This window comes from Danio aesculapii, chromosome 6, assembly GCF_903798145.1.
Source record: "Danio aesculapii chromosome 6, fDanAes4.1, whole genome shotgun sequence".
NCBI classification, from domain to species: domain Eukaryota; kingdom Metazoa; phylum Chordata; class Actinopteri; order Cypriniformes; family Danionidae; genus Danio; species Danio aesculapii.
The window spans coordinates 50,917,606-50,930,677 of record NC_079440.1 but is presented as its reverse complement, the minus strand read 5'-3'; the positions used below and the strand labels follow the sequence as shown (position 1 = coordinate 50,930,677).

The window sequence follows — 13,072 nt, the reverse complement described above, 5'->3', positions numbered from 1 at the left end:
AGCGGTTTATTAACTCAAAATGGTGGTTATGGCGCGAAAAAAACCAACAACAACTATTTTTTTTTTGTAAATAAAACAACACATCGCTTCCGGTTCAGGGGTTCAGATAAGGCAAGACCTTTTCGAAAATTAACCTGTAGTAAATAATGGTTGTAATTGACAATAATAAATAAATAAATAAATATATATATATATATATATATATATATATATATATATATATATATATATATATATATATATATATATATATATATATATATATATATATATATATATATATATATATATATAAATTCATAAATGAAAAAATAAGGTTATCGAGTTTCACTTAAAAAAAAGTAGTGATACATTTACATAAGAGTGCCTTAAAGGAGTTTCCTGATGAATGATCAAATGTTTTATCACTTATTTTCTCCTCTTTTCACAAAGTTTAGATGTTACAATTTAATGAAACTAGAACAATATTAAGAACTGTCGAGGTTAGGCCTATAGTCAAACACAATGTATATCATGACATGGTCACTACAAATTGACTAGCCATGCTGCAGTAAAACTACAACATAAGAAGTAAAACTGACAATATACAAATTGAAATCAATCTGCAGGCGTGGTGCAGTGGCACAGTGGGTAGCGCTGTGGCTTCACAGCAAGAAGGTTGCTGGTTCGAGCCTTAGCTGGGTCCATGGCATTTCTGTGTGGAGTTTGTTCTTCACGTGTCCGCATGGGTCTCCTCCGGGTCCTCTGGTTTCCTATACAGTCCAAAGACATGTGCTATAGGCGAATTGGGTAAGCTAAATTGTTTGTAATGTGTGGGTGTTTTTCTGTAATGGGTTGCAGCTGGAAGGGCATCTAATGTGTAAAACATAAATCTGGATAAGTTGGCGGTTCGTTCCCCTATAGCAGGGGTGCCCAAACTTGCTCCTGGAGGGCTGGTGTTCTGTCGATTTGTCCTACCTTGTCACATTGTCCTACCTCACATTAAAAAAGTAGGTGGCACATTTTGATAATACAATATCCTACCCATCAAATTTTACTACTAGTGTAAATTTTAATGTGAAGTAGTGTGATATGAAGCTGTAATATTACCTAACCTACCTAATCCCTAACCCCAACCTCAGAACCATTCAAATAAAATGTTGGTAGCATACTCTGATGGGTAGGATAAAATGTCAGGACATTGGTGTACTGCAAAGTTTAGTTCCATCCCAATCAGACGCACCTGGGCTAGCCAATCAGGCTCTTACTAGGCTTTCTAGAAACATCCTTGCAGGTGTGTTAAGGAAAGTTAGGAGCTAAAATCTGCAGGACACCGGCCCTCCAGGACCGAGTTTGGACACCCCTGCTAGGCAACTAAATGTAAATTACTCTTATGGGCAATCATTGAAAATTCATTGAAAAACTGATGATAACACTTGAAACATATTGTTTTAAAGTAGCTGCTTCATTGTCTCAGAAACTGAGAACAAAAGAAAAATAGAATGGATGAAGAGAAAGCAACCAATGAGTCTTATTGAACAACAGCAGACTTTTAAAAATAATGTTATCATTCTCTAAGCCATAGTTAACACTAATATGTTAAAGTGTTGTTTTTGCTTAGGTGCTTGGTGCTTGCTTAGTAACTATAAGTAAGTTAGTTATTTTTAAAATGGGTTTAATAATGTAGATTGCACAAAAAAAAAATTCATTACCCATGATGCTATACAGAAGAATTCTACCAATCAGAGACACAGTGAGCAAAAAGTAGCAAAAGATCTTAAGCTCCACCCATTCCCATCAATCACTGTGAATTACATAATTGAGCCAGTCTCAAATACTTAGATTAGTTTATGTTTAACAAGAATTCTACATTATAACATTTCAATAATGCAACATGCAAGTTTAATTTATAGTTTTATTGTTCTCTGTTGTTTTTAAGTTGCAGTGCTTAATGGTATTGTAGTTCTTTCCAATGTTAAACCGTCTTTTTGTCTGATTTTCAAATACATTCTTGCTTTAACTAAAAATTTGATGATGATGATGATGATGATGATGATGATGATGACTGCTGGTTCATTTAGTTAAAAGACTTTATCAAATGATTTTTTTAAATGTCTATAGGAAAAATGAACTACAAAAATGTGATCATTGCTGATGAAAAAGTGAGCAGAATGGAGCATGAACTATTTGTCATGCATTTAAATAAAACAAATCACCTTTGCTTTAGTAGCACATACAGTTTAAGTCAGAATTATTAACCCCCCTGAATTATTAGCCTCCCTGTTGATTTTAACCCCCCCCCCCTCATTTATGTTTAACGGAAAGAAGATTTTTTTTCAGCACTTTTACAAACATAATAGTTTTAATAACTCATTTCTAATAACTGATTTATTTTATCTTTGCCATGATGACAGTAAATAATATTTGACTAGATATTTGACTAGATATTTTTCAAGACACTTCTATACAGCTTAAAGTGACATTTAAAGGCTTAACTAGGTTAATTAGGTTAACTAGGCAGGTTAGGGTAATTAGGCAGGTTATTGTATAATGATGGTTTGTTCTGTAGACTATCGAAAAATATATATATAGCTTAAATGGGCTAATAATTTTGACCTTAAAATGGTTTTTAAAAAATTAAAGACTGCTTTTACTCAAGCAGAAATAAAACAATTAGGACTTTCTCCAGAAGAAAAAATATTATCAGACATACTGTGAAAATTTCCTTGCTCTGTTAAACATCATTTGGGAAATATTTGAAAAATAAAAAAACTTTAATAAACTTTAATAAAAAGCTGTGAAATCTGTGTGAATAGCAATTAAAATTTGATCATGTTTAAATTCTAACTCAGAGGACTTTGACTCAGTGCATATATAAAGTAGTTTGTCATGCTACATAATAAAGAACTGAAAATAAACCGTCTGAAGACAGGATGCTTGTGGTTTATGCCACAGTTTGGTTTACCCTGATCAAACTTAGATAAAAAAAAACAGCTAAACTTTGACATGCTTTGATGCAAGACAATTAAATGGTTACAGGGCAGGTTTTGCACTTGTTTGACGGATGCTTCATGGTTTCCGAACAGAAGATTCTTCTTCAGTTCCAGAAGAGCATCAGGAGAGAACAGAGATCATCTGAAGACATCTTTGATTTAGTCTGTTACTTTTCCCACTTGAAAATATGTTAAAGTAATTTATAGTAAATACTATAGCAAAGGGCTTGAATTAAAATGCTGTAGTAACAGTTGTTGGTAAAACATCGACTATAGTAATATAAGCCAAATATTAATAGTAATATAAACCAAAACATACACTTATTCTTAAGGATATATTATAGGACTACAACAATACACCAAATCGAATGTATACTACATATACTACACTACTAACCTACACTACAATATATGTAAAAATTAAAGTATACTACAGTATCAATTAGGGTTTATCAGTTTACCACAGTCAATACTACAGTTTGCTGTAGTATTCACTAACAAAGTTTTGTAAATAATATTCAATATAATACACTTCTAAGTACTCATAACATCCAAATTATGTTTCTTTTTTTATTGATTACTGTATGTTTTTGAAATGGTTACAATTGTTTATAAACAGCGTTGCTTCTTCAGTTTCAGAAGAACATCAGGAGTCTGAGAGAACAGAGATCATCTGAAGACATCTTTGATTTAGTCTATTCCTTTTCACACATGAAAATATGTTAAATAGTACTTGAATTAAAATGTCATAGTAAAAATTGTTGGTAATACATCGACTACACTAAAATAAACCAAATAATAAGAGTAATATAAACAAAAACATAAACTTACCCAAAACAGTTCTGTAAAGGATATATCATAGGCCTACAACAATACACCAAAACTAAAGTATACTACATATACTACAATGCTAAAGTAAACTACCATATATGTAAAAACTAAAGTATACTACATATACTACTAAAGTATACTACTCTATACATAAAAACTAAAGTATGAATTACAGTTTATCAGTTCACTAGTCAATACTTCAGTATGCTGTAGTATTCACTAACAAAGTTTTGTAAATAATATTCAATATAGTCGGTGCTAGTGGTGTAGTGATTAGTGCGTCAATCCATGCACTCCGGTCCTCACGGCGACTTGAGTTCGATTCTCACCTCGTGGTGCTGATCCTTCCCCGCTCTCTGCTCCCTATGCTTTCCTGTAAATACTCTCTACTGTCCTATCTAATAAAGGTGAAAACCCCTAAATAATAATAATATTCAATATAATACACTTTTTAGTACTCATAATGTCCAAATTATGTTTCAGTTTTTTTACTGAGTACTGTATGTGTGAGACTGTTTTTGAAATGGTTACAATTGATTCTGAACAGCGTCACTTCTTCAGTTTTAGAAGAACATCAGGAGTCTGAGAGAACAGAAAATTATCTGAAGACATCTTTAGTTTAGTCTATTCCTTTTCACACATGAAAATATGCTAAATAGTACTTGAATGAAAATGTCATAACAGTTGCTGGTAATACATCGACTATACTAAAATAAACCAAATAATAAAATTAATATAAACAAAAACATAAACTCACCCAAAACAGTTCTGTAAAGGATATATCATAGGACTACAACACTAAAGTATCCTACATATACTACAATGCTAACCAACACTACCATATATGTAAAAACTAAAATATACTACATATACTACTAAAGTACACTACTTTTCACACATGAAAATATGTTAAATAGTGAAGTACTTAAATATTATAATACACTTTTTAGTACTCATAATGTTTCTGTTTTTGTTATTGATAACTGTATGTGTGTTTTTGAAATGGTTACAGGGCAGGTTTTGTGTTTACTTGATAGACACTTCATGGTCAACAGCACTGCTTCTTCAGTTTCAGAGGAGCATCAGGAGTCTGAGAGAAGAGAGAATTATCTGAAAACATCTTTTATTTAATCCATTCCTTTTCACACATGAAAATATGCTAAAGTGATTTATAGTAAATAGGGAAGTATACTTAAATTAAAATGATGTAACAGTTGTTGCTAATACATCGACTACACTAATATAAACCAAATAATAAACGTAATATAAACCAAAACATAAACTTACCCAATACAGTTCTCTAAAAAATATATGATAGGCCTACAAAATACACCAAAACTAAAGTATATTACATATACTACACTACTAAAGTACACAATATATAAAAACTATGTGAATTAGTTTATCAGTTCAATACGGTCAACACTACAGTATGCTGTAATATTCACTTGTAAAGTTTTGTAAATAATATACAATATAATACACTTTTTTAGTACTCATAATGTCCTAAATATGTTTCGATGTTTTTGTTTGATTACCGCATGTGTGAAACTGTGTCAAACAACTAGGTCACATGTGCAAATCAAATTTCCTAATGGATGAATAAACTAATCTAACCCAACCTAACCACTTTACTATATTTGGTTACAATTGTCATAGTATTTACAATAATTTTTACTATTAATAAGTATTACTGCACTATATTTTTATGTGGGTTGACTCTTATTGTTACATACTGATTAAATAAAGCAATCTAGTTTTAAATATGAATATTAACACATCATTTCTTTTCATGCAGATTTCTGTTTATTTACTTGTGTAAATGTGTGTTAATTTATATTTATTCAGTTTTTAAATTAATTTCAGTAATATTATTGACTAATATGAAAATGTTCATATGATTTATTTACAATACAGTTTGTAAAGCAATATTTTCTGTCTTGTAGTAGATATACAGTATTATACTAGAGACTTGCTTTGTTTACAAAATAAATGGATCTTATTGGAATTGCATTGTAAACATTGAATAAAAAGGTGTTATTTTTTATTTCATATATTAAGTTTTTAGTTACGATACACCCAAAATCCTTCCGCGAAAATCTGCAGATTTTTTTTACAAAATTCTCTGCTGAAATAGCATCAAATAATCGCAGATTCTGTCTGGCCCTACTTATTACTAATTTACCACCACCCACTGTCCGTTTTTGTTTCTTATTTAGAGTAATAATACTCTAAATATTATTTGTTTATTAAATAATATTTGCAAACTGATAAAAACATGTTAAAGGTTTGGTTAAAAAATCTAATTCCTTTCTAATTCACACACCTTGTACTTGCTTTGATTTAAAAGAGTAAAAAGTATAATCGTTTATTATCCAATAGTATCTGGATGCAGCCGTTATGATGCAAGCTGAGATTGTCAGACACAATGCATTCAATGGAGCTAGTGACTTCACTGTGATGGGTAGGGTTGGGGGTGGGGTTAGGTGTGCGGATTACAAAGCATTGCATGCAGCTCAGATTGCATCTGCACCAAGTCTGCAGCCAGACCCCTCTCTTATTATTGTGATTATATATGTATGACTATAATATATATATATATATATATATATATATATATATATATATATTAGTGATTGGCAAAAATTGTGATGAATCGCGTCAAAAATAAAATTTGTTTTGACTGTTTTGACATAATTTAAATATGTGTACTGTATAAATGTGTTTGTACTTAATGTATCTTAGATATCAAATATGTGTGTATGATACAAACTATAAATACATTTAAATATCTATGCAACAAAATAGTTTTGTATAGTTTTGTTTCTGCAATTAATCACAATTAACTTCCTGAAAATTCAAATGATACACGGACAACATGTATGAATATTAAAAACAATATAATTTTGTATATATAAAGTATGAACGTGTTTGGAAAATGGCTAAAAAAAATACTTATTTAATATAATAATACAGTATATATATATATATGTGTGTGTGTGTGTGTGTGTGTGTGTGTGTGTGTGTGTGTGTGTGTGTGTGTGTGTGTGTGTGTATATAACAAATAACTTATATTATTATTATTATTACTTGTAAATATTAAATAACAATAAATGAAATATTTAAATGTATTATAAAATACATAATATTAATTCACGACGAAAATATAATATTTTAATATCGTGAAATATATTATTAAAAAAATTATTATTGTTAAAATATTATTATTATTATTATTATTATTATTATTATTATTATTATTATTAATGTAAAGACGAAATGGAAAGCCCTCTAAAAGCCATTGTGTACTGGGACTCTGTGTACGTTCGCTGGCTGGTCGGCTGAGAGTGCTATAGCATAGAGCAGCGCTTCAGCACTGACATCTTCCGTGCTATAGGCGGATATATAAGCCTCTCGGGTGATGATACACACTCTGCAGGGAGAGGATTTTTTCGACGAGGAAAACATTCTCTTTCAAATCGTCACATGGGGTCAATCGCTTCCTGCATCGCGACTGAACCGCTGTGCGCTTTTGTGCGTGTCGTTTCTGCCTCTTGACTCGTGTAGGTTTCTATCGTTGCGATTGCCGTGCCGCTGATGTCACACATTTTACAGCGATGATAAGCAAAGTTAAAAATGCCATGTCCTCGCTGGTGGGCGGAATTATCCCGCACGGACACCACCACCATCAGCAGCAGCACGGCTCGGCGCAGAACGGCGGAACGGACGGACTCCCGCCGCGCTTCCCCTACAGCAGACCCGAGTTTCTGGACCTGACACCGGAGCTGCTGCAGTACTCCACCGAGCACGCGTCCAGACCGGTCATCACGCTCAAGAGGGACAGCAGGCTGCCCTGGAGGACGGGATATGCCGAGTGAGTGCTGTTTTTGTATCGACTGTGTGCCAAAATGTGTCAATTATTGCTTTAAAATGATAAGCAGTGACGTCATTGCGAAGGAAGGTTATATGTCACGCCTGACCAAGGGCAATGGCTCATCATCATCATCATCATCATCATCCTCCTAGAGTCAGCTGGAAGGGTTGTACTGGAATGCGTTTTTATACCTGCACTGATGACGTAGCTTACATTTTAAATGAATATATCAGTGCATTTAAACATTAAAAATGCTCCCTATGTCAGGGTATACTTCTATCAACGAATGCATGTTTACCATAGGACATTAAGTACTGTTTAGTGCAATGCATTCCCACTACATTTACAGCCCGCAATGTCTGCCTGGTTTTTAGGCCTCATCAATATGATTACTAATCATTAATGATTAAATATTAGTCATTGTGCTGGTTTCTAGTTATGCTTTGTTTAACATAGGAATATTATGTAAAGCTCCACTGGGGCCTTATGGGAGCATTGAAGTCATGTCTGAATGATGGTGTTTAAGAGTTAAGCACTTAAAGTTGTAATTTCCAAAGGGAATCTGAGGACTTTCCCGGCTGAAGTTGTTCATTTATAAATGAAAGAAGGAACCAATTTGATGTTGATAAAAAAATAAGTAATCTTGAATTCTACCTTTGTACTGCACACTTTTATGGGATATTAGATAAGAAAAAATTACATTTACTCATCATTGACTCGTGTTGCACACAAAAGAGATATTTTGAAGAATGTTGAAAAAATGGAGGAATTTACCATCCAAATATTATGCACTAAAATACTAAAAGCTAAAAATAAAAAATAAAAGTCAGTCACTAATAATCTTCAAAATGGCTGTTTCTTAATATGCGTTCTTCAGTGTTCTCGGATGTGTTCTTGATGTCGAGGACACATCGATGCTGACTTAAGTAGGAATGGGACGATAACCGGTTTCAAGGTATACCGCGGTTTGGAAAAGTCAAGGTTTTAAAACTGCCAAAGTTTTCTGTAATAATGTTCCCAATATATTTTTTGTCTGTTTTTTTTTTTCACAACTGTTGTATTTAGTTTTTTTTGAGCAACAGTACATCAAGCAGAAAAGAAACCTCGACATCAAAAGCTACTGCTCCAAAATATTTTAAATGTTTCTTAAAATAAATAATATTGTGTTCAATGGGGGGGAGTTATTTTTTTTTTATCCAGACATTTAAGGGTGCTTTCACAGCGAGATTTTTGTTTCAGAACCTGGCACGTTTCCCCAGTTAGGGCGGTTTGTTTGGAATATGTGAATCCAGAAATTGTGTTCGGATTCACGCCAAAACAATGTGTAAGCAACCTAAAGAGAACTTATTTTTGAGCAGTAATCGCAATACCGTGAAACCGTGATATTTTTATCCAAGGTTATCATACCGTCACAATCTTATACCGACCCATGCCTAGACTTGAGCACCAAACTCGCTCGAAGTCCCAGAAGTCATTGCGGCTGAATAAAGGAGGTGGGAAGCGCAGCATTTTATATAGGTTTTTTATTAAAGTTTACAGCTATAACTTATTCTGCTCAGGAGTTTCCCTAAATGAGATGGTGAAAGTTAACATTAACAACAATCTTAATAAAGGTATAAACACATTAAGAGTGTTTATTTGCTGAAATTCGTATTAAAATTTGTTATATTTGTATTGCGCAACGCATATTTATAATGTTTTTATTCATAGTCTTTATTGTGAGAAGGGAAAAAACAGTAAATCGCCGAAAGAATGCTGTAAAGTTTAAATAATTTTACATTAAAAACACATGTAGCACGATCGCCTCACAGCAAGAAGGTCGCTGGTTTCGAGCCTAAGCTGGGTCAGTTGGCATTTCTGTGTGGAGTTTGCATGTTCTCCCCGTTTTCGAGTGGGTTTCATCTGGGTGCTCTGGTTTCCCCCACAGTCCAAAGACATGCGGTACAGGTGAACTGAATAAACTAAATTGGCCATAGCGTATGTGTGTGAATATGAGTGTATAGGTGTTTCCCAATGTTGGGTTGCGTTGCATAAAACATATGCTGGATAAGTTGACGGTTCATTCCACTGTGGTGACCTAAGCCGAAAAGAAAGTGAATGAATGAGTGAATTTTCAATTATTTTTTATTTATTTCTTCAAAATATTTATTTTATGTTCAGCAGAAGAAAAAAACTCTTAGAGCCAGTTGAGGGTGACTAGCTAAAAATATCTATTTAACATTATTATTATTATTATTATTATTATTATTATTATTATTATTATTATTATTATTATTAACTTACTAACTTCCAGGTCTGTTTTTACCGAAGTTGATATTTAGCCACACCATGTTGGTGTTTCGTAACCTCTAGTTTTTACGAGGTGGGTCATTATCCCAAAGCTCAACCACCAACCTAGAGGACCAGGATATACACACACACTACAGACAATTTAGCTTACTTCATTTACCTATAGCGCATGTCTTCTGGACTGTGGGGGAAACTGGAGCACTCGGAGGAAACCCACACAAACACGGGGAGAACATGCAAACTCTACAAAAAAAAATGCCAACTGGCCCAGCCGGGGCTCGAACCAGCGACCTTCTTGCTGTGAGGCAACAGTGCTAACCACTGCACCACCGTACCGCCCATTATTATATATAATATAATATAATAATTATAAATGACAGTATATTAATAATTTATTGGATGCATTTTAGCAGCTGAATCCTGTTTAGTTTTGCTTCATAAATGTCCATCTGAAGTGCTGTAATTACACGCAACTGAAAAGTCAAATAGATTCAGTGGTCAACAGGGATGAAAACCCAGACTTTCATCAGGCTTGGTCTGTCAGCTGAAGATCAAGGCCAGACTTGCACACAGTGCCTGAGATCAAAGCCAGGATGATGATGGTGCAGTCTTGAATCATACCATCATAATAATGAATATAATTTTAGGTGGTTTGCAAAATTATAATATTTACGTGACACAGACCTTCTCTGCACCCAGTTTGATGAATAGATAGTCAAAGGAAAGAGAGACAAGAAGGAACAGGCACTGATGCTCAAATAAGCTCAGTTAGCCTCTGGTCATTTCATCTATTATTAACTAGAGTACAAGAAGAGAACTTTGTTTGTGGCCATGTGATGACAGCATTTGAAACTGAGTGCGTTCTCTCAAGTGCGTTCTCTCAAAACAAACAGACTTTGTAGCTGGTAGCTTTAGCATATGCTCACATACGGTGCACACACGCAACAAACAAAGGCTTTAGCTCTCACTGATAGGCCTTCGTTTCAAGCAACAAGTTCAAGTGAGCATGAAAATGTCTTTATGAATTTATAATTGTCAAAATAAGTGGAAATAAGTGAATATAACATAATTACTAAAGTATTAAACTGTTAAAAGATTAAATAATCACAGTAAATAACAGTTCTGACACATTCTCTGTCTTGTGTCTTTGTTAAAAGATTTGAGTACCAAAAAATAAAGCTTTTCAGAATGATTCAAGACCCATATGTGAAAAAAATCAACCACATCAGGGTGACTCAAGAACTCTCAGCAAATAATAAAGCATATCTCTTCAGGATGATTCAATATTTTTGCTAGTTTCAGTTTTTGTCTTATTATCTGAACAGTCCAAATATCTAACAATTCTCAAATCAAGAAGAATTTGAGACAAGCAAGACGTATTATCTTGTTTTCACAAATAATATGTGAAAAAAAGTTTCTCCTTAAAACAAGACAAAATAACCTTAATTCAAAGTGAAAACAATACCTCATTGGCAGATTATTTAGCATTTATTCATTCATTCATGCATTTTTCTTCGGATTAGTTCCTTTATTCATCAGGGGTCACCACAGTGGAATAAACCTCCAACTTATCCAGCATATGTGGATATACTTCCAGCTGCAACCCAGTACTGGGAAACACCCATACACTCTCAGACACACTCATACACTATGGCCAATTTAGTTTATTCAATTCACCTATAGCGCATGTATTTGGACTGTGGGGGGAAACCGGAGCACCCAGAGGAAACCCACGCCAACATGAGGAGAACATCTAAACTTGACATAGAAATGCCAGCTGGCCCTGCCAGGACTCGAACCAGCGACCTTCTTGCTGTGAGGCGACAGTGCTAACCTACTGAGCCACCGTGTCACCATTATTTAGCATGTTTTAAGGAAAAACTCTCAAATTTTTGACACATTATTTCTAAAAATAAGACTAGCGGGTCTAGAAACTGCTTCTTGATTTAAGAATTTGTAGATATTTGGGCTAGAGACAAGACAAAAGACTTCACTTTCTCATTAAATCTTGACCAATCAAATGCTCTCTAGTATCTGTCACCCCACCCCCCTCAGCACGCTTCTCATTTGTTTTTCATTTGATGATGGGCTCAATCTCTCTTACTGGCAGAGCTGTGGTAAAACAATACGTTATTGGCTGTTTTTTAAAGGGGAGGAGCTACTCGATGTCTCACCCTCTCTTAATTTTTCAGTTCACGTCAAACATCGAATAAAAAAATCCCCTTTTCAAAGCACTTCACTGGACCTCTAACACCTAAAGAGTCTACATCCTTTGTAATCACTTGATCAGCAGAGTTTTTGAACAATATGAATTTTGGATGAACCATCTCTTTAAGACTCTTACAGCCTCTAAGTGACACATAGTGGGCTGTAGATTAATGGCAGCCCTGTATCTTCTTCAGATTGCCCAGCTCCCATTTTTAACACTTAAACACACACACTTATTCTGTAAGATATTGCTGAGTCATCTAGTGTGGTTCAAGGAGATTGGCTTTCAATGAACATCGTGCTGCCAAGCTGGCAAACGCAAACAGATCAAGCAATCACCCACACCACAATAGATAAATATCTGTGAGTACATGTACAATTGCAAGAGAATTATTATAAGCTTTGGTTCTCATGCAGGGATGGGTTGATGATACTAATTATTTAGTCACCTAATAGGTCAATTAGTGAGACTAGTTCATCTAGATTTTTTCCCTTTCATATTTCTGTTTTGATATCTTGAGTAAGGGCACTTTTAATTAATGTACTGAATGGGGCTGATGCAAAATGATGATATATACACTTTATTAGGTACACCTTTCTAGTACCGGGTTGGACTCCATTTTACCTTCAGGACTGCCTTAATCCTTCATGGCATAGATTCAACAAGGTACTGGAAATATTCCTCAGAGATTTGTATTGGTGTTTCACAGGACTGGGTTGTGGCTGGTAGGGCATCCGCTGCGTAAAACACATGCTGGAATAGTTAGCGGTTCATTCCGCCATGGCGACCTCTGAAATAGAGACTAAGCCGAAGGAAAATGAATGAATTGATTGAATTTACAGATATGGTACTATCTATCATGATATATACCATTAGCAGGATATAAGATTACGGCCA

At 34.1% G+C, this 13,072-nt stretch overlaps 1 protein-coding gene across 1 annotated transcript in view; it reads left to right on the top strand.

The window, feature by feature from the left end:
- Nucleotides 1-7,164: 7,164 nt before the first annotated feature.
- The window catches only part of LOC130230196 (protein phosphatase 1H-like), a 47,541-nt gene continuing 41,633 nt past the window's right edge, over nt 7,165-13,072 (top strand). Inside the window, exon 1 of the mRNA XM_056459148.1 lies at nt 7,165-7,677. Within this exon, the coding sequence (XP_056315123.1) occupies nt 7,421-7,677 (257 nt within the window). The 5' untranslated portion in view covers nt 7,165-7,420. The remainder of the gene's footprint in view (nt 7,678-13,072) is intronic.